Source organism: Staurois parvus, unplaced genomic scaffold, assembly GCF_062004578.1.
Source record: "Staurois parvus isolate SC_StPar_1 unplaced genomic scaffold, SC_StPar_1.0 ptg000155l, whole genome shotgun sequence".
In the NCBI taxonomy this organism is placed as follows: Eukaryota; Metazoa; Chordata; class Amphibia; order Anura; family Ranidae; genus Staurois; species Staurois parvus.
In genome coordinates, this window is record NW_028317951.1 from 28917585 (window position 1) to 28941304 (window position 23720).

General features: G+C 40.1%; 1 protein-coding gene across 7 annotated transcripts in view; it reads right to left on the reverse strand.

Moving 5' to 3' along the window:
* Window positions 1-23720, reverse strand: part of MCF2L2 (MCF.2 cell line derived transforming sequence-like 2) — a 371113-nt gene that overhangs the window by 262851 nt on the left and 84542 nt on the right. For 6 of the 7 annotated variants that reach the window (XM_089675584.1, XM_089675586.1, XM_089675588.1 and 3 more), the window contains exons 4-5: window positions 16543-16633; window positions 9907-10026 (exon numbers count right to left, since the gene is read on the reverse strand). In XM_089675584.1, coding sequence (XP_089531710.1) covers window positions 9907-10026; window positions 16543-16633 — 211 coding nt within the window. The remainder of the gene's footprint in view (window positions 1-9906; window positions 10027-16542; window positions 16634-23720) is intronic. The other variant, XM_089675583.1, reaches the window with a different exon arrangement.

A 23720-nucleotide genomic window follows, 5' to 3' on the forward strand; every position in this document is an offset into this window, starting at 1 on the left:
ATCAAGCATACTATATCCTGCCCCAATAGTGTTTAGCAAAACAGGGCAAGGGGGATGAGGGACGGGAGTGTCATTTACCACTGAGTATATGCCCACATATGTGACTCTATAATCACTGGGCTGCAAAGATAAGAAAAAGGAGGAAATGAAGAGCTTAGGAGGGAACAGAAATTTGAGCATGCTCAGTAGAGGACACCAGCTGGTCCACACAATCTCAGCCTCCATTGGGGACACAGAGAATATGGGAGGGACAGCTGAAGGCAGGATCAACTAGGTATATTTCACGCTACACATAATGAATGCTTTAGTGGCTTTGTGAGTATGCACACCCTGTTATATAGCTTGTAGTAAGAGTTTTTCATAGTCTTGGTTTAATGACACTTTAAGAATAATATAAAAGTAATCAGTTATCTTTAGAAACTGCTGCATGCAATAAAACACGTATACTATCAAACTATTAATGTTAAAACTAGAACATGTATTTAATAATACAATGCATAATATAAAGTGCTAATTGCAAACTTCAGTGCCCACTGCCCATAGCACCCAAAAGGGCCAAATTTGTCACCAGGCCACTTAGGAGGTGGTCTAGGGTGCCATTGCCATTGGTGGTGCCCCTGAGTCCAGGGTTATTGATTGTCCTGGATACCATAAGGCTAACCTGCAGGATTCATTACTCTCTGCACATTGGAAACAGATGTCCTCTGTTAGACTGCTCTTCTCCCCACCCCCCTGCTCCCCAGTTCCTTGCAGTACCCCCCAGCCCCATACAGATCCCTCCAGATCCTTCAGTTTCCCCAAGCCCTCTCCAGTAATAAACAGTGTTCCAAAATGCCAACTTACAGTTGGTCTTTATTACCTCTAGTTTTCTTATCTACGAACTGTGGATAATTATTTTTTTAATTTGGTGCAACTGTGGCACTATTAAGAAGAATCTGAATCTGTCACACAGTTTGGTAAAGCTACTGAAACTGGCAGCAGGGATTTTTGAATCTGGCACAGGAACTTTAAAGGCTCATACTTCTATAAAAGTGGTGAAAATGCTCTATTGAATTCCCCCTATTGCAGCCACAGTTTGTGAGTTGCCAGTCAAATGTTATATGCCTTAGTGAATAAGTTCCGATATTAATGTACATTAATACATACAGTACATACAGTGCCTTGAAACGTTTTCATACCCCTTGAAATTTTCCACATTTTGTCATGTTACAACCAAAAAATTTAAATGTATTTTATTGGGATTGTGTTAAATCTAAATTATGATTCGGCACTTATATTGATGGCAAGCTTGCAAAATATTTGGTTTTTATGATTAGTCATAATTAATATTAATATGTGTGAATGGTCTTTGACAAATGGTAGTATTTACTATTCTTCAATTATAGCTGAGACCAAAAGATATACAAGTTAAGCTGAGATAGTATATACCAGCTGAAGGTTGAGTATACTATATTTAGGCATAAAGTATCTGGTAGTTATGTCAAGGTTATTAGGAGGACTCATTACATTATGTATTTTAATAGTATCTGTGTGTATTTAGTATACGTTTCTAACACTGATACATATATAGTTTAGTGATTATACATTGATATGTTCTTAAGCTATAATATTCTTTAAATATATAGCTGAGGGTTACGTCATTAGCTTATAATATTATTTACATCAGCATACATATGTTCCTGTCCATCAAACATCATATGTATAGCATCCCTTCCTTATATGAAATGGCTTTGCTAAGCAGTAATAATTTCCATAGAAGGTATTAAGATCACTAACTATGACGTACATTTGCCTCATAAAAGACCATGAGACATCGGACAAGGAGACTCTCACTCACACGCTACACGACACTCTTTCATACATAACACACACACACATGGCTGTTCATAAGAACTTTCTGAGATGCTGGAACAGGTGCTGCAAGACAAGAGATCATCATTAACGTCACTTCCGTCTTCTTTCTCGGACTCTGTGTTGGACAAGACAAGATCACATGAAGGACAGAACAGCCATGACAGATAATGGTGACTTTGTTTTAAACTTTTGCTTGTCATTTTTACAGTAGTTTTATCTACCTGGAACTGTTCATAATACGCTTTACATTGTCTATTTTACACCATTGTGTGATAGAATAAAATCACACTTCACTTTTTATTTCAATGGCTCTTTCATTCATAATCACCTCAAGACACTAGAAGAAGTATTATATGTGTCTAAAAATCCAACAGATTGTGATAGACCAACACAAAGCGGCAAATAATTGTGAAGTGGAAAGAAAATAATAAATGGTTTTCAAAATATTTTACAAATAAATATGTGAAAATTGTGGGGTGCATTTGTATTCTGTCCCTCTGAGTCAATACTTTGCAGAAACACCTTTTGTTGCAATTACAGCTGCAGGTCTTTTTGGGTATGTTTATCAGCTTTGCACATCTAGAGAGTGAAACTCTCTAGATGTGCATTCTTTTTTGCAAATTATCTCAAGCTCTGTCAGACTGGATGGAGAGAGTCTGTGAACAGCAATTTTCAAGTCTTGCCACAGATTCTCAATTGAATTTAGGTCTGGACCTTGACTGGGCCATTCTAACACAAGAATTTGCTTTGATCTAAACCATTCCATTGTAGCTCTGGCTGTATGTTTAGGGTAGTTGTCCTGCTGGAAGGTAAATCTCCACCCTAGTCTCAAGTCTTTTGCAGACTCTAACAGGTTTTCTTCTAAGATTGCCCTATATTTGGCTCCATCCATCTTCCCATCAACTATGACCAGCTTCCTTGTCCCTGCTGAAGAAAAGCATCCCCACAACATGATGCTGCCACCACCATGTCTCACGGTGGGGATGGTGTTCTCAGGGTGATGTGCAGTGTTATTTTTCCGCCACACATAGCGTTTTGCTTTTAGGCCAAAAAGTTCTCTTTTGGTCCCATCTGACCAGAGCACCTTCTTCCACATGTTTGCTGTGTCCCCCACATGGCTTCTCACAAACTGAAAATGGGACTTCTTATGTCTTTCTTTCAACAATGGCTTTCTTCTTGCCACTCTTCCATAAAGGCCAGATTTGTGGAGTGCAGGACTAATAGTCATCCTGTGGACAGATTCTCCCACCTGAGCTGTGGATCTCTGCAGCTCCTCCAGAGTTACCAAAGGCCTCTTGGCTGTCTCTCTAATAATGCTCTCCTTGCCCGGCCTGTGAGTTTAGGTGGACAGCAATATCTTGGTAGGTTTTCAGTTGTGCCATACGTTTTCAATTTTCGGACGATGGATTGAACAGTGCTCCGTGAGATGTTCAAAGCTTGGGATATTTTTTATAACCTAACCCTGCTTAAAATTATCCACAACTTTATCCCTGACCTGTCTGGTATGTTCCTTGGCCTTCAAAATGCTGTTTGTTCACTAATGTTCTTTAACAAATCTCTGAGGACTTCACAGAACAGCTGTGTTTATACTGAGATTAAATTATATACAGGTAGACTCTGTTTATTAATTAGATGACTTCTGAAGGCAATTGATTCCACTAGATTTTAGTTAGGGGTATTAGAGTTAAGGGGGCTGAATAAAAATGTATGCCACACTTTTCAAATATTTATTTGTAAAAAATTTTGATAACCATTCATCATTTTCCTTCCGCTTCACAATTATGTGCCACTTGTGTTGATCTATCACATAAAATCCCAATAAAATAAGTTTTTGGTTGTAACATGACAAAATGTGGAAAATGTCAAGGGGTATGAATACTTTTTCAAGGCACTGTACATACATTCAATACATATCAAATGTATATACTGTTCTGTAGTAGGGACTGTTACATGTAGGATAACTTTTTTAGAGATTTTATTCACATGAACTATATGATATAAAGATTCCTAATATGGGAATTCAGATATGAACATTAACCCATGTACCATTTTATCTAAATACTAATTGAAACTCTTCACTCAATAAACTGTAGTAGTATTTACTTAAACAGGAATTTGCATGATTGGATAACTGTAAGTAAAATATTCACAAACTTTAAAGATTCAAACAATGTTTTGAGGTAATATTCCTTTAGTAAATCAGCCCAGCTGTCCCTGCCTTTATATTAACTTCTTGCACAGAAAAATGGGGAATCATTGCAACCTTAGAAATACTGAATCGCTTGGCTAACTAGCTACATGATGAAGTGTTCTAAGCTATTAAGCATATATTTGATTGCGCTGCCTAATACCTGTGAGTGACGGCTGTGGGTTTTCCATATGGCATTCAGCAAAGAGCGCCAAACCTTGTGAGCCTGGATATTCTGCAGATAACGAATCCCAGCTTCATGAAATTGCCACATAAAATAGCTGCAAATGTTATTTGCTTGCATATAATTACCGCTCTTGTTTAGGTTTACTTGCCTTTTCAAAATTGGGTAAAACAAGCAGCTACAACATTCATAAGTGAGTCTGGATATGTTTACATAGGCAATCTGAGACCACACAAGTCTCACTTGTATCTGGATGTACTTGGTGCAGCCTGATTGGTGTCATGCCCTCACTCAGTGCTTTAATGTGTTTTTGCACTAACAACATGTTCCCAAGGCTACTTTCATACTGATCCGCTGTAAAAACACAGCAAAAACGCATAGGCATTTTTATCGCACTTTTGCCATGCTTTCTGAGCATGTGACTTAAAAACTGCACCAAGAACGCTTCTCAGAGATGTTTTTGAGGTGCTTTTCAGGTGTTTCTGAGGCGCTTTTCAGGCGTTTTCCATTGATTTCAATGGGAAGAGGCATTTTTGGGGCATTTTTTTAACTCATCAAACATGCCCCAAAGATGCTGCAAGCAGGAGTTTTTACACCGTACCGCAAGCACAACGCCTCAGTGTGAAAACATACATAGATATACATTTAAATACATAGGGAAGCGTTTTTCTTGAGCTTTTCAGGTGCTTTTTTTAACGCAAAAACACTTAAAAACTCCTCAGTTTGAAAGTAGCCTAATGGAGAAGCCCACCAATGAAAAAGAGCATTACACTGACCACGAATATAAGGGAGCTTTCTTCACTGGCCATCAATGTAAGGGGACATGAGAGTGACAATTAATCTATGGGTGTGCTTAAATGATTTTCAATGTAAGGCAGCACTACACTGGACACAAATGTAAGGAGACATGACAGTGACAATCTACGAGTGTGCTTCTTCACTTATTTTCAATGTATGGGAGAACTACACTGGCCACCAATTTAAGGGTCTGTGTTGATGGGCATTACTTTATTTTAGAACTGCTTCTCTCCCTATACATGTTTAAAGGATACAAATGCAGGTTAAAAGAAAGTCAACTGTGCCGGTAAAGAATTCTGAATTATCTTTGAAGCATGTCTAACTGATGTCAAAATCATGCTGTATTTACACATTGACACAAGCCTGAGACCATCAATTCAGACTCTGCACTGCAGACCACCTATGGAAGGTGACACTACACTGGTCACTCTGTACTGTGCATACCTCAGGCATACTGCTGACTATACCACTCTATAAGCTGTGCATTACAAGTCATTAAGCAGTGTGCTCTGGAAGATGTGCTATACAATACATTGTCCTGAATATTGCTCTTTGGAAGCTGCAACATTCAAAGAAGTACAGGTAGCTTTGTGGTTAATGCATTTTGTGGAATATGACTAATTCTGCTTTGGTGCATAGGTTTAGACGTTTTTATACTATTTAACCAAACACATATTTTGGCTGTCCCCACAGTTGGGAGAGGCTGAACCCAGATGGATTTCCAGCATTCCTGGAAGAGTGATGGCCATCTTGGATTCACATCCTATGCTCCCCCTTCAGCTGCTGGATGGCACAGTGGGCTGACACACAGTAAGAAGAGTCCTGCAAAGACGCGCATCTGATGAGCCTGTTATTTTAGCACTCTTGTAAGTTCCTTTATTAAAAGTTCTGGATTTACTGCACTTAGAAGCGCCTTCTTGGTTTCTTGTTTTTTAAACAAGACCATTTTACAGAACCCGGAAGTGGAAACAAGAGTAAAGCAGGAAATAGATCAATATTTTAAGTTAAATTAATTCAAGGAGATTTCTATGACCATGGTATGGGAAGCACATAAAGGCTATATTAGGGGTATACTGAATGCATTAAGGGCAGAGATAAAGAAAAAAAATGGGTACAAAGAATTAGGATATTAACGGAAGAGCTATATCAGCTGGAACAATTACAAAAAAAGAAAATAAACACAGAGTTACAACAAGAGATAATATTAAAAAGAGAGGAGTTAAAAGATTTTATGGTACAAGAAACAAGGAAGATATTTTATGGGGTTTTGAAGGAAAGATAACGGTGGGGGAATAAATTAGGTAAATACCTAATGAAGAAGTTGAAGGAAAAGAAATCAAGGAACTTTATAGATAAAATAAAAAATGAAAAAGGTTAAATGGTTTATTCAACCACCGACATCGCTAACACATTCCAGAGATATTATAGTGGTCTATATGGAGCAGAAGGTAAGAACCAGAAGGAATAAGAAGATGAGAGGAGGAAGAAGAGGCAGACTTGTCTGAACGAGGCTGGTTTACCTAGACTGGACAAAGCCAGATTAACAGCTCTAGACATCTTAATATAAATAGAAGAAGTCAATTTAGCATTAAAGGGTATAGCTGTAGGAAAGAGACCCGGACCTGATGGATTTACTGTGGGATACTATAAGATGTTTAAAGAGCATCTAGTACCCAAACTGTGTATTTACATGAACGCACTGGGAGAGGAGACAAAGATGAGGGAGGAATCGTTACAGGCATATATCACAGTAATACCCAAGGAGGGGAAATATTGGTCTCAATGTACCAGCTACAGACCTATATCTTTGTTGAATACTGATACAAAACTGTATGCAAAGGTATTAGCTACAAGGATGAAAGAGTTGATGTCTGACTGGATACACTTAGACCAAGTGGGATTTATCCCGGGCAGAGAAGTAAAGGATAATGGCTTAAGAATATTGCTTATCCTGCAAAAGAATGAAAGAGGAGAGGTACCGGGAATTATTCAGTCAGTTGACGCTGAAAAGGCCTTTGATAGAGTAGATTGGGGATTTATGATTGACACGCTGAGAACATTAGGAATTGGGCCTAGAATGATGCAGTGGATAAAAGACTTACTGTATATAGGTGTCCCTAAGCTGCAGTTAAGGTTCACTATTAAAATTCTTTAGGATGTATAATGGAACCAGACAGGGATTTACCTTGTCCCCGTTGCTGTTTGTCATCTCCTGGGAACTGCTATTAGCAACTGTTAGAAATAGTGTAGATGTCAAGGGAATGTGGATTGGGGATATTGAACATAAAGTGGCAGCATATGCAGACGATATACTGTTCTATATCGCAAACCCCAAATTAACATTACCGAACTTAATGAGAAAATTCGAAGAATATGGAAAGTTATCCAATTTGAAAATAAATCCCTCGAAAAGTGAAATTTTAAATATAAAATGTTTCAAAGGCTGAGAAACAAATTTTACAAAAATGATTCCCCTTTACATGGAGAGAAAAAGAACTTGGGAATAAAATTAACATCGCCTATAAAAAAATCTATATCAGGCAAATTATATCCCATTAATAAATGAGATAAAAGATGAATTGAGGAAAGCTTCTATGGGAAAGCTGTCTTGGATAGGTTGAATAAATATAATTAAGATTAAATTTAGTACCACACGTTTTATATAAATTCAATATGCTTACAATACCTCTTCTGTTGTCTTTTTTTAGGTTTCTTAAAAAAATTACACTTAGATATGTGTGGACTAGCAAAAAACCAAGAGTCAAATATGACGTTTTATGCCGTAACAAAAAAAAGGATTAAATATGCAAGATTTTAGGAGACATTATAAATCGGTGCTACTAGCACGAATTGTAGATTGGATATATAACGAACAGGGGAGAAGTTGGGTAAAAATGGAAAGATCACTTAGTAAGGCACCACTTGATAAGTTTATCTGGATACCACAGGAGTTTTGCACTTGGGATGAGGATACAAGCACTTTGACATGGAATGTATTTAGGGATTTGGGATGAAATGCACCAGCAGAAGGATTGGAAGTTTAATTCACTGTCAATCCCGTTGGCGGGAACTAGGTTTTTCCTGTCCGGGAATGATAATATTTCAGGGAAATGGAGAATTGATAGAAATGCACATTTAAAAGATATTGTGGATAAAGGGGTTTTATGTTCTTTACACGATGTGAAGACTAAGAAGGAAATATTTTCTACACTGGATAAGTGCCGGTATTGCCAAATAAGACATTTTGTTGCAAAGCTCCTACAACCACTAAGGATCGAGGAAGAAATTTATCCTTTAGAGCAACTGCTGAGTACAAATAGAACACAGAAACATATTACCTCTAGGATTGATAGAATCCTCACTAAAATAGAGGGACCAGTATAACAAAAATGTTTGGAGAAGTGGGAAATGGAGCTTGGAACAAAATTGAATGAGCAACCAAAAATACAATGTTTAGTTTAATACATGGGGCGGTGAATATGAACATAGTTGAAATGAATTATAAATGTCTAGTAAGATGGTATATTACACCCAATGCGATGCATAAACTAAGGCCAGAGGTCTCATCCCAGTGTTGGAAGGGATGCGGGAGTAAGGGTACAATGGCACATATCTTGTGGGACTGTCCAAAAATACAGGCGTTTTGGAGGGGGATAATGCAATATATACAAGAGATCCAGAAGATTAGTGTACCGATAGACACGTGGGTTTTCCTATTTTATAAATCAGAGCTTTTGGTGAAGCAATATAAAAATATGATATTATTCCATCTTTAAAATGCTGCCAAAAGCCTTATTCCAAAATATTGGCAAACACCAAAAATAAAAGATTGGATAGATAGAGTATATACATAGAATGGAGGAATTATATCATATAGACGAAGATAAAATGGAAAAATTTAAGAAGGCCTGGGAAAGATGGTATAATTTTAAAAAATCAAAAAGGTTTTTAGAAATGGTTGGATTGTAGGGGAAAAAAGAAAATAAACAAAAGTTTGGAAATAATAGGAAAGAAAGGAAAAAGATAAGGAGGGTTAACAGTAAGACAGATTAACAAACGAAAAGTAAATGGAAGGACCAAGTAGAAAAAGGGAGGGGGGGGGTTAAATATGAGAATGGGAATTGTAATTAAGTATGGATTTTGTATTGCATGATGTTGGTTTGAAATGGATTTGTATTATAAAAAATAAAGTTGTAATAAAAGAGAAAAAAAAAGAAGCGCCTTCCTGTTTTCTTCTCCCACAGTATATACATAACACAGACATTTCAGCAGTTTAAAATATATTTAAAAATTTAACATAGAATGTAGTTTTACTGTATTTTTTTTTTCCTGAGAGGAGTTTTAGCTAACCAGTCCTTATGTAAGTATTACAATAAAATATTATGTTTCCAGTAACACACGACCCTTTAGGGCACCGGCCTGCTCTAAGTTTTTTTTTTTTTTTATATAAAGCTTTTAAAACTGCTGCTGCTACTTGGGACTTTTATGTATCTCTTAAGCTGGCTTTACACTTGTCATTTATTTATTTATTTTTTTAGCTTACGGGTTGAATAAAAAAAAAAATAACAGATTTTTCCATCAACCAAAATTGTGTGGATGAATCTCCCACTGTGGCTATTTGTGACAGCTGGCGCCACCACCTGTCAAAATAACTAAACAGTGCCTGCACCTGATTGGATGCAGATGCTGTTCAGCCAGCAATGTACCAGCCGGTTCCCTCAATTTTTAAAATAAAGGATGTCAGATGGAAGAGTGCAACTGACTGTTGACCACTGGAGATGCTGATATGAAATGTTGAGGTTTTAGGTCCTTTATATAAAGATGTAAGTTTATAGAGTAGCACATGCAGGAAGTTGAACACAAGATGAAAATACACGCTTACCGGTACCTTCATTTTTAAGTCATCTCTGTAGAGTTTAATGCCAATGTCAGCAATGGCCCTTTGAATAAACCGAGATGGCCGCAAAACAAACACGAGCTGTAGGTTCCCCGGGAAAGCCCCCTAGAAAAAATAACATTTGTATATATTTAGTAAATGATGGTAGTTTTGTTGATGGTCATTCCTCAGATGATATAAAATGTTTTTCTTTTGCTGCATCATATAACTAAATTAATTTATTTCAGGTTATGAGGTTATGAATTTCTTTAATAAACATCACTTACAGTGTTACTAAACCCACAACAGTAAAATCAGTCTTTATATGCAGTAAAGCATGCTTGTTATACTCATTGTGGAATCAAAGAGGATAATCATCTGCATTGTGTAATAAGGCTGTTTGATCCTGACTTCTCAGATACTCCACTTCTTACAGTGCTCCCCACCTATCTCCTGATAAGACATAGCAGTGAGGAGACACTCTGCACATGCTCCGTTTGGTGTGTATTGCTAGGGAGGTTTTTTTGTTTCTTGGGAGAGTGCATGTGATCAACACAGGGCCAATCAACACTGTCCAGACAGAAGTCAGGGGTTTTGCATCCTCCTAGAGCAGAAAGAAAACTCCTCCTGCAAGCTTTAACCAATGCTCTGCTGGACACTGATAGCAGTCACAAGACTGTTCTTACTGCTGATGAGAAAAGGTATTTAGCAGTTTATATTTACTAAAATAATTGCACTTCCATGTTCTGTGTACTGTGGAAGACCAGATATAGTATATGCAGGGTCCTGGGTTTAGTAACACTTTAACCTCTTCACACCGGCCGAACGGAAATGTGCGGCCTCCTGGCGTCTGGGCCTAGACGCCGAGCGGCCGCACATTTGTGTTCTATTAAAAAGGACATATGTGCTGAGAGCGCACACCCTGCGCGCTCCCAGCACACATGTCCGGTACTCACGGAAAGGTCCTCTTTTGATTGAGACCTTTCCCGATCATGTGACCGCCGTGATGACGCGTCACGGCGGTCACATGACCCTAAATCCCGCCCCCACCTCCCGGCTTCTGAAACTCTTAAAGGGCCCGGAGGCGCCGGCGTGAAGGGGTTAAACTTGTTTCTCAAGCAATGTTCATGTAACACAGCAATAAGTTCAGGTGAGAAGACAAGAAGATAGTATGCTAGCAGTTAGTACAGCAACACACAGAGATCCCACATATTTTTTTCTTCTTTCTTCTTGAGTTTAGTAAGGGTAAAAGCTGAGCTCTAGGCAAACACAACTACACAGTTCTCCCATCCAGTCATCATGGACATGCAGCAGAGCCTAATTGTCTTAAAGTGCTGTCCTTCCCTTTCTCAGACTGAGCGTTGCTGAGCAGGGGATTACAAGAGGCTTATACTAAGTAAAATTCATGTTCTTACAATAGTTACATGAAATTGTTTTAAAAAGTACATAATTGCACTAATCTGTGTTTTTAGCAACAGCCTGGAGTTCAGCTTTACATTTCTATTAATGGAGCTGGAAGAAATGCTCTTAAAATGGTATCTGAACCTTGCCAGATTTCTTTTCTAGATCCTTAACAACAGAGGTGTGAGAGCAATAACTATATACAGTTGCAAGAAAAAGTATGTGAACCCCTTGGGATTACGTGGAGTTTTGCATGAATTGGGCATAAAATGTGCTCTGAACGTCATCTAAGTCACAACAATAGAAGAACACAGTCTGCTGAACATAATACTACACAAACATTAGATGTTGCCATGGTTTAATTGCACATAACATGTAAACATTCACAGTGCAGGGAGGAAAAAGTATGTGAAGCCCTAGCTTAATGACTTCTCCCAGAGCTAATTGGAGCCAGGAGTGAGCCAACCTTGACTCCAATCAGTGTGATGATATTGGATGTGTTGCTGACAGCTGTCCTGCCCTTAAAAAACACACACCTGTTTTGGGTTTACTGGTTTCAAGAAGCACTGTCTGATGTGCACCATGCCTCACAGAAAAGAGCTCTCAGAAGACCTACGATCAAGAATTGTTGACTTGCATGAAGCTGGAAAGGGTTACAAAAGTTTCTCCAAAAGCCTTGATGTTCATGTGTCCACGGTAAGACAGACTGTCTACAAATGGAGAATGTTTAGCACTGTTGCTACTCTCCCTATGCGTGGTCGTCCTGTAAAAATGACTGCAAGAGCACATCGCAGAATGCTGCATGAGGTAAAGAAGAATCCCAGAGTGTCAGCTAAAGACCTGCAGAAATCTCTGGCACATGCTAACATTTTTGTTGACACATCTACAATAAGGAAAACATTAAACAAGAATGGAGTACATGGGAGGACACCACGGAGGAAGCCATTGCTGTCCAAAAAGAATATTGCAGCACGTTTGAAGTTTGCAAAAGAGCACCTGGATGTTCCACAGCACTACTGGCAAAATATACTGTGGACAGATGAAACCAAGATTGAGTTGTTTGGGAAGAACACACAACACTATGTGTGGAGAAAAAAAGGCACAGCACACCAACATCAAAACCTCATCCCCACTGTGAAATATGGCGGAGGGAGCATCATGGTTTGGGGCTGCTTTGCTGCCTCAATGCCTGGACAGATTGTTGTCATTGATGGGAAAATGAATTCCAGAGTTTATCAAGGCATTTTGCAGGAAAACGTACGACCATCTGTCTGCCAACTGAAGCTCCGCAGAGGATGGGTGATGCAACAGGGCAATGACCCAAAGCATACAAGTAATTCAACAAAACAATGGCTGCAACAGCACAGAATACGCCTTCTGGAGTGGCCCAGTCAGAGTCCTGACCTCAACCCGATTGAAATGCTGTGGCATGACCTTAAGAGAGCGATTCACACCAGACATCCCAAGAATACTGCTACACTGAAACAGTTTTGTGAAGAGGAGTGGTCCAAAATGACTCCAGATCGTTGTGCAGGTCTGATCTGCAACTACAGGAAACATTTGGTTGAGGGTATTGCTGCCAAAGGAGGGTCAACCAGTTATTAAGTCCAAAGGTTCACATACTTTTTCCTCCCTGCACTGTGAATGTTTACATGTTATGTGCAATTAAACCATGGCAACATCTAATGTTTGTGTAGTATTATGTTCAGCAGACTGTGTTCTTCTATTGTTGTGACTTAGGTGACGTTCAGAGCACATTTTATGCCCAATTCATGCAAAACTCCACGTAATTCCAAGGGGTTCACATACTTTTTCTTGCAACTGTACAGAGTAGCACCCTCCTAGATAGGTGGTAGGTTTAGATAGATACATTTTGTTTGTATTTTGATAAATTAATCTAGTTGTCACACTGTAGATATCATGGTTGTAATTGTCGTTAGGTAAAAGCATAACTTGCACACTGCTGTGTTCTGCTAGTAAGGTCTGCTCAGTATGTTCAGCTGCAGCCAGCCTGATAGCTTCCTCTGTATCCAGAAAGCTTGAGAAGCTTCTGGATAATAGGTGTGGAGCTATGCAGATGGCTGCATGAATATTGATACAGCCCTGGCCTATCCCAGAGAAAGAGGCTCTGATGGCATGCTGAAATGCTGTATATACTGATTCAATGAGCACACTGAGTTCTGGGTCTTTTCCTGTATAGGATTGGTCCAGCCTGAAGAGGGCATGCTGCCCTCCCAGGCAATGATGCTGGATCTACTGCCATAGGCCTCTGTTGTGTGACCGGAGGGTCTGAATACTGAGACCCAGGTTCTACTAAATCAAACGGAGGGGTCGTCTATTGAAGATTTGGTCTGCTATCACGGAGGAAGACAACCAGTTGTTCCTGGGCCTTGTGAGTACAGACACCACTAAAAGATCTTAGAACCTGTGTGCCACTTAACCAGTTCCCTACCGCGCTATAGCCGAAGGACGGCTATGGCGAGGTTGTCTGGTTCTGGGACGACGTCCGTGAACGTCATTCCAGAACACTCCCCCTGCGTGTGGCGTGCACCCGACGCACAGCTGATCATGTGATACGGTAATCAGCCAATCACGGCGGCCTTTTATCACGTGATTAGCTGTGTCCAATGACACAGCAGATCACTGGGTAAATACAGTTGCCAGTTATCGGCTGCACTTTCCTCACGTTGTCACAGCGTGAGGAAAATACTGCCGATAACCGGCAATTGTCAGAGAAGTAATCGGCACTGATCATCAGGGCACTGATGATCAGTGCCCTGATGATCAGTGCCCAGCAGTGCTGCCCACCTGTGCCACCCACCTGTGCCTAGCAGTGCCACCCACCTGTGCCTGCCACCTGTGCCCTGCAGTGCCACCCACCTGTACCCATCAGTGCCACCCACCTGTACCCATCAGTGCCACCCACCTGTGCCCAGCAGTGCCACCCATCAGTACCTAGCAGTGCCACCCACCTGTGCCCAGCAGTGCCACCCACCTGTGCCCAGCAGTGCCACCCACCTGTGCCCAGCAGTGCCACCCATCAGTGATGCCCATCAGTGCCACCTATCTGTGCAGCATCATCAGTGCCAACTCATCAATGCCGCCTATCAGTGCTCATCAGTGCTGCCTATCCGTGCCTCCTCATCAGTGCCCATCAGTGCTGCCTATCAGTGCCCATCAGTGCTGCCTATCAATGTAGCCTCATCAACGCAAATCAGTGAAAGAGAAAAATTACCTGTTTGCAAAATTTTACAATAGAAACAAAGAAAAACTTTTTTTTTCAAATTTTTTGGCTCTTTTTTTGTTTATAGTGAAAAATAACAAAACACCCAGCGGCGTTTAAATACCACCAAAAGAAAGCTCTATTTGTGTGAAAAAAATGATAAAAATTTCATATGAGTACAGTGTTGTATGACCGCTCAATTGTCATTCAAAATGCAGCAGTGCTGAAAGCTGAAAATTAGTCTGGGCAGGAAGGGGGGTAAGTGCCCAGTAGGCAAGTGGATAAACTCCTCTGGTCCTAGGAAATTAGCTGAGGGTCTAGCTAAAGGGGACACTGGCAGGTGTTCTTAAGAGCTTTGTCCATTTAAACTCCTACTTCAAGGGACTCTGTTCTAGTTTTCTACTACTACTACTACTGCTGTCTTAAAGTGTTACTAAACCCACAACAGTAAAATCAGTCTGTATATGCTGTAAAGCATGCTTGTTATACTCACTGTGGAACCTAAGGGATTCATCCTCTGCATTGTTTAAAAATTCTGTTTGATCCTGACTTCTCTGATCCTCCCCTTCTTCAAGTATCCCCCTATCTCCTGATATGACATATCGTGCGGAGACATTCTGCACATGCTAAGTTTAGTGTGCTAGAGGGTTTTTTTTTTTGGGAGAGTGCATGTGATCAGCACAGGGCCAATCAGCACTGTCCAGACAGAGATCAGAGATTCTGCACCCTCCTAGAGCAGAAAGAAATCTCCTCCTACAAGCTTTAACCAGTGCTCTGCTGGACACTGTCACAAGACTGCTCTAACTGCTGATGAGAAAAGGTATTTAGTAGTTTATATTTACTAAAATAATTGCATTTCCATGTTCTGTGTACTGTGGGAGACCAGATATAGTGAATGCAGGGTCCTGGGTTTAGTAACACTTTAAAGCTGAAATCTACTGTTTGTTTCAAGCACGGGCTTCACCATACCTTATCCAAAAGAATACCTAAGTCCTTGACTGTACATAGTTTCTGTTTTTGGAGTATCCCACCTAATTGCCTCATTGTTATACAAATTCTCCAAAAATAAAATCAACATCCCTAGAATGGTCATTGAAGAAACGTGTGAATGATCCTATGTGCCTGGCTGCGGGGCAAAGCTTTTGAGGAAGACCCGGGCAGTATTACTGCGGCTCCATTGGGAGTAGCTCTACAACAGTATACTGAGAGATGTACACATTATTGGGCAAAATCTACCATCAAGGCCAGCCAATATTTTGTGGCCAATATTCACATATCCAGAGCAGTTTCCAGAGAGTACAGTGTCACTTCAACCCCACCAGCAGATCTACTGTACATTAACTACCCAGTTAAGAACAACTTTAAAATGTAAATCTGAAAAATGTTTAAAGCTGAGTAAATACCAGATCAGATTGTGGACAAAAACACAAAAATATACTTATAATGGACTATGAGAAAGTATAACCATACAGGCTAATTTAAAAAAAATTTAAACTCTCCAATTAACAAGTGTGAAACACAGTCGAACCTTTTTATAACAGAAGAAATCTGTACTATAATCACAAGTCCAAAAAATTTGTGTTTTATTCCACATTTTAATATAGTGGGTTTAGCAATATAATTTAATCCTTTATTATGCCCCTGAGCCAACATCCAGAGCTTGTTCACAGTACACATATTAGAGAGCCATCAGGATCAGTTTGATTAGTGCAGAGTACTAATTCAACTATTAATACAGCAAAATTGAGCACTTACTCTATTGTACAAATCTGATGTCTGCAGACAGCTCACATCCTGTATGTCAGGTTGGACTTGGCAGAGATCTGCGGCAGTTTTCTATACTGAAAACTGCCATGATCTCTTAGGTGCAGAATCCACACCACTGGGTGGCGCAGATAGACCTGAAACAGGTCTATCTGCCCTGTTACTGTGGTGCATGCCATTTGCCCTAGCACCTGTTACTGTGGTGCATGCCACTTGCACTAGGAAGCTATGTTAATTCCGCGGATTGTACTTACCGCTATACGAGTCAAAGAAGCCTTCACGGAGCTCCATTTATCTTTTCGTCTGTCTATGATGACAACGAACCCGATGCTGGCAGCTTCCAGACTGTAAGAGAGGAAAGCACATATCATATAACTTTAAAAAAGTATCAGTAGACAAAGTATTATGGAGCTAGAATTGAAAAGATGAAAATATCTCAAATAAATATATCTATAGCACTGTTTTACCCAACAACATACAGCAATGAAAAACTATGAAAACAGAAGATAGCAGCAGGTGAAACAGTTTGTGAGCAGGATTGCAAACTGCATGCTTCTTAGTACAAGCAATATTGTTATCAATATTATTATTACTGTACCTTTACCCCCTCCCTCCTAGATTGTAAGATCGTAAGAGTAGGGCCCTCTTACCCCTCGTACGTTGTTTGTTGTTGTTGTACTGTGCCATGTATTGTCCCCCCTATTGTACAGCGCTGAGCAAACCCTTTGGCGCTATATAAACTCGTAGTAATAATAATAATTATACGTTTTTGTTTAGAAGATACATGATTATTGTTTTATACCGGATTCATACACTCACCGGCCACTTTATTAGGTACACCTGTTCAATTGCTTGGTAGCACAAATTGCTAATCAGCCAATCACATGGCAGCAACTCAATGCATTTAGGCATGTAGACGTGGTGTAGACAACTTGCTGAAGTTCAAACCGAGCATCAGAATGGGGAAGAAGGTGGATTTAAGTGACTTTGAACATGGCATGGTTGTTGGTGCCAGACGGGCTGGTATTTCAAAAACTGCTGATCTACTGGGATTTTTTACACACAACCATCTCTAGGGTTTACAGAGAATGACCCAAAAAAGAGAAAATATCCTGTGAGCGGCAATTGTGTGGACAAAAATGCCTTGATGACGTCAGAGGTCAGAGGAGAATAAGCTGACTGGTTGCTGCGACATTCAAATGGTAGGGTCAGAATTTGGCATAAACAACGTGAAAGCATAGATCCAACCTGCCTTGTATCAATGGTTCAGGCTGGTGGTGGTGGTGTAATGGTGTGGGGGATATTTTCTTGGCACTAGCAAGGGTTTCCTTATAAAGTGGCCAGTGAGTGTATAGTTCCATCAGATTGTGCAGTGCATGATGAAGGGAGACAGTACAGTTACAGAAAAATTAATTACAAGTGGGATCAAATGGTCCTTCTCATTAGAGCTTACAACCTACAAAGAAGGGTCACGTAATACAAAAGGTAAAAACAGCTTGGTTGGTAGTTTGAGAAGTTGGTGATGTAGCTGAGGGCAGAGTTGTGGGTGGCTTTGTGGGTTGTAGTCAATATTTTGCATTTTATTTGTTGGGTGAGTGAAGGCCAATGGAGGAATTGACAGAGAGGGGTTTTTACCTTATTAACTCTGATCATTTGGTAAGGTGGCTGATTGTGGCAGCAGCATTCATGATGGACTGAAGGGGAGCCTGTGTAAAGGAAGACCAACAGGGTGGGAGTTGCAATAGTAGAGGCAAGAGATAACCAAGGACTGAATTTGTATCTTTGTGGTGTTGTTGGTTAAAAAGGGGTGTATTGTAGAGGTGTTACAGAGACTGCGGCAGTAAGATTTGGACAGCGATTGGATATGAAGCCAAAAGGAGAGTTCAGAGTCCAGGATTAGCACCCTGGCATGCGGGTAGGGTCTGATAGTTGTTCCATTTATCTTGATGGAGAAGTCAGGGGAGGGTTCACTGAGGGAATTATTACAAGCTCAATTTTGGAAAGACTGAGTTTAAGAAAGTATATGACATCCATTCCAATATTACAGTAAATTGTGATGCGCAAGGAGAGGGATAGAAAGATAGATTTGGATGCTGTCAGCATAGAAATGGTATTTCTTCAACTGGTTGAACTGAGTTTATTGACACAATAAAATCTTGTAGCTTTTGAAGAACTAATATCTTTGTACTACAACCAAACCTGTATATCTTTTTCCCATTTTTTCCCTATCTATAGTGCAATTTTCTCCTTCTGTTTTTAATCTTGTATTTGTAATATCGTATTGAATTTGTATTTTCATACATACTGGTGTACTGTGACCTCCTTAAAAACCTCTTTTTGTACTTTTCCAAGTATTCATTTGGATGGAGGCTTTTTAAAGAATAAGTTCATCTTTTGTAACATGTTACACCCATATTCAGGGTGTAACATGTAACATGTTTCTGTAGGACTGACCCCTGCACCCCCCCCCCCCCCCCCGATCTCCCATTGTGACAGCTAGCAGGGAATCCTCTCCCCCATACTAGCTGTCACACTTTTTTTTAAAAACTCGGCCATGTGGGACTCTGCATCATTCATTCAGAGTTCTGTGAATGGGGAACTATAAGTCTCGACAGCCTTTGCAGCTGCCAGCTCCTGGTTCTCAATGAGCTATCACGGCGTTGTTGAGCGCTCTGGTAGTTCATTGATCATTCTTGTCCGTGTAAAACTGTCTGCCTATACAATGTATGAGCAGACAGATTACACTGACAGTTTGCATAAGTCTGCTCGCTGGTGTAATGCTTTCCATGCTTTTAAAGCAAACAATAATAAATGCGCATTTTTTACCTGTAATAAAATGTGCATTTATTATTTTTTCGTTAGCGGTGGATGTATCCTTTAACCTCTGCATCAACAGCCACTCCTTTTCCTATTTTCAATGCACATTGTAAACAAAGCTGTATTTTGGCAGCAGGATGAGAACTTCCGTTTACGCTCCCGGAACAAAATTCAAACATGCTGGCTGCTGTTCAGCCATTAACAGGGAGCTTTGTATTCAGTGGTCAGCTGTTATTAATTTATGTAAAACCTTTATCCCAAAAGGAAAAAAAAACTGTTGCTGTAACTGCTTATTATAATTTAGCTTACGATCAGCTTCAATTTGTTAGTTAAGTCTATCTAAATCTTCTGGTCTATTACTATCCTCTCCCCAAACTGGCCAAATGTGTCTGGTTTACTACTTCACCCAGAATGCAGACACCCTAAGACAGGAATTGTTTTACTGGCTGGATCAGCAGGTAAAATAAAGAATTGGTAAACTGCAATATATTACATGTTTGTTTTTGGGTTTAATGCTACTTGAAGTGTATGGCCAGCTTTGTACAGCACATGACTCAAGCATTACATTAAGAGTGATGATTGTTCCATGTTCATTATTAAATCTACTTGCAGTGATTAATAATCACTATAGCTATATAAGCAGTGGTTTTGCAGTGTCTCCCAACAACAACAAAGTATTACCTATAATCATGTGTCACTAGCTGCTATTGTTATTTCAAACAGTATTAACCCTAAAAGCAAACATTTATTATAATGCAACCTACCAATTCTTAGATGTTGTGACTGCATTAGTTGTCTTTTTAATGCTTTCTTTCCTTTATCTTCACCTGATGATGCCCGTAAGACTGTTGTTATTCCATAAAACAAGCTCTACTACAAATGTATCAGTTAAGAGTGTTGAGCCAACGATTTAACACTAACAGGGGTGATGATCAGCTTTTATTTATTCATATAAAACCTTTATCTCAAAAGAAAAAAACTTTCTGTAACTCCTTGTATAACTGCAGCTGCAGTTTGGCTTCAATTACTTTAGTGTATCCAAATCTGCTAGTACACCTACTGGCCAAATCACCAGGTGAATACAGAGGGAAAAACGTCTAAAAAGAGAAAACTGATGTAGCTACCACATCTAAAGATTGGTAAGCAGCAAATAACTCCTTTTTTAGTTTTGGGTACTTTGGTTTACTGAATGCAGTACTGGAAATATGGGCCTTCGTGATCAAGTATCTTCAGGAACACACTAGCAAGGAAGCATCTGACAGGTGGAACTGCAACGTGTAGCAAGGAACACAGACAACCAACACAATTGGAAGTGTCAGATGCTTAAATTCTGATTTAACCCTCCTTACTCATTATTGTATTGCAGTCAGGCTACATATACAATAATAAATATGCCTCCTGTTTAGTTTTTTAATCAGAGAAGTACTGCAAAAAGGGTTAAAAAAAAGGTGCTGCCAGCACATCAGAGAATCGACATGCTGCTTTCACTTACAAGTTCTCCTGCACTGCAACGCACCCTAGTGAACACTACACTAATCAACATCACTCTCACTTCTTGAACAGAGCAGTTGATTAGAGCAGTGTTCAGATGGGCGTGTTGGAGAGCTGGGCTACGGCACTGCAGCAAGTACACTATATTGCCAAACGTATTGGGACACCCCTCCAAATCATTGGATTCAGGTGTTCCAATCACCTTCCTGGCCACAGGTGTATAAAATCAAACACCTACACATGCAGACTGCTTCTACAAACATTTGTGAAAGAATGGGTCGCTCTCAGGAGCTCAGTGAATTCAAGCGTGGTACAGTGATAGGTTGCCACCTGTGCAACAAGTCCATCTGCAAAATTTTCTTGCTACTAAATATTCCACGGTCAACTGTTAGTGGTATTAGAAGAAAGTGGAAGCAACTGAGAGCAACAGCAACTCAGTCATGAAGTGGTAGACCACATAAAATGACAGAGCGGGATCAGCGCATGCTGAAGCGCACAGTGCACAGAAGTCTCCAACTGTCTGCAGAGCCAATAGCTAAAGGCCTCCAAACTTTGTGTGGCCTTCAGATTAGCACAACAACAGTGTGTAGAGCGCTTCATGGAATTGGTTTCCATGTCTGAGCAGCTGCATCCAAGCCTTACATCACCAAGTGCAATGCAAAGCGTCATATGCAGTGGTGTAAAGCACGCCACCACTGGGCTCTAGAACAGTGGAGATGTGTTCTTTGGAGTGACCAATCACACTTCTTTGTCTGCCAATTCACTGGACGTGTCTGAGTTTGGAATGGAGGAACTTGACTGGCCTGCACAGAGTCCTGACCTCAACACCTTTGGGATGAATTAGAACACAGACTGCAAGCCAGGCCTTCTTGGCTAATATCAGTGCCTGATCTCACAAATGTGCTTGTGGAAGAATGGTCAAACATTCCCATAGACACACTCCTAAACCTTGTGGACAGCCTTCCCAGAAGAGTTGAAGCTGTTATAGCTCAAAAGGTGGGCCAACTCAATATTGAACCCTACGGACCAAGACTGGGATGCCATTAAAGTTCGTGTGTGTAAAGGCAAGTGTCCCAATACTTTTGGCAATATAGTTCATATGAAAGCAGCAGTCTAATGCCCTGTTTTTTTTTGCATGTTAGTTTCATATAGAAAATAAAGAGGTTACTAAAGCTAGGAGAGTTCTTGTAAGACAGAATACAACTCCAGAAATGATATAAAGTATTGTATTATATTTTAATGTATTCTTTTGTTTCTGAGCATGCATGGTCTTGGTCACTCGATTTTTTATGGACAAATACTGTACTTATTAAACGAAAAACGTTCTTTCTGTTATCATACGAGAAAATCTTTTGTGCTTGTCCCTTCGAATAATTTCACATCACCTGTCGTGATCGGCTCTCGAAAGCTGTGTACTACTGGTAATAAGCAGATTATCTTACGATCTCTCTGAAAGCAGTATTTTTCGGCCAATTTTCTCATTGTGTGTGCTAAGCATAGCTTTCCTACTGCAGCCTGCACAGGGCTTTTTAAAACACTTGTGAAGCACTTAGCTGATAAAAAGGCATCTTTACTACTGCATATATAACTTGACTGCATTAGGCTCCTTTCACACTGGCGCACTCCACCAGTGGATCCGCCTGCTCAGCCTGGGAACTGTTCGCTGATCACCTCTGAGCAGGCAGATGCCAAGTCTGTGTCTGCTCCGGTTATGCAGAGTGGACACAGACACAGCCCGTTTTCCTTTATGAGCGGTCGGATGTAACCGGACAGCAGGTGTGTTTACATCTGACTGTCATCCGATCCGCTAGACGGATGGGGAATGGATCCCCCATCCGTCTTTTTTTAGCAGATCGGAACAAATGTGGGCAGGTGTAAATGGACACATGTCCTTTTACATCCACCACTCCTTAGAGAGCAGTGGATGGTCCAATTGGGTCCATCTGAAAAATGGACAGGTGGACCCAATTGGTGCACCCGTGTGAAAGGGGCCTAGCAGTAAAAATTGAAGAGGGTTCAGTTGGGCTATAAGATGAGCCTCTGTTGCTCTGTTAGAGAGTATATTCTGGAGTGATGTGCAGCAGAACTGTTAAATATTAACATTTTTTTACAGGCTGTTTTTATTTCTTTTTAGCAGAAGAGTCACTGTAACCATTATTATTATAGTACAGAATTTATATAGTGCAAACAGTTTGTGCAGAGCATTACAATATAAAGGGATACTGCTACTGTAGTTACAATATAATACATGAGGACTAGGAGGGCCCTGCTTCTGAGAGTTTACAATCTAATAGAGCGGGCAAGTGGTACAAAAGGTATTAACTGTGGGGAATGAGCTGATGGGAGATTTCAAAGTTCTGTTGTTAGTTGACGGCAGGATAGGCTTTCCTGAAGAGATGCGTTTTCATGGATTTCCCAAAAGCTGATAGAGTAGGAGATAGCCAGACATATTGGGGTAGAAAGTTCTAGAGGATGAGAGAGGCTCTGGAGAAGTCCTGGAGACAAGTGAGCTAGACAGCAGGAGGTCTTGGGAGGAGTGGAGAGGACAGATTGGGTGATATACTGAAACATGATTGTTGATGTAGCTTGGGGCAGAGTTGTAAATGGCTTTGTATGTCGTTGTTAGTATTTTGTTAATTCTAGTCAGCCCTGATTAGCTACTTCCAGCTCTTTATTATTTTATTTTATAATTATTTATTATTATTATCACATTACAACCTAAAACGTATGCATATACAAGCATGAATGAAGTTCTAGTTCCATGATTTTAATGATATACCAACATTGATAGTAAAACATATTACCAATAACCATCAATTTAATAGGAACCATGTTAGCATTATACAGTCAGATGTATCAAGAGAACCAGATCAAAAGGTGATGACCCAGTGCCCATCCATCCAAGTCCCCATCCATCCGCTAAATAGAAAAGGAGGTAGTTTCCTAAATGTAGGAGTTTTTATATGGACAATCAGGGCAGAACAAACAACTGCGGAAACTTGGGGAGTATAGAGGTAGGATGACCCCCTCAAGTAAGAGGTCCAGAAGAATACCTCTCCCCGAGGGGCTGGCCCCCAGAAAAGACACTGCATCTTGGAACGCGAGGGTCTAAGGGAATGCAGCT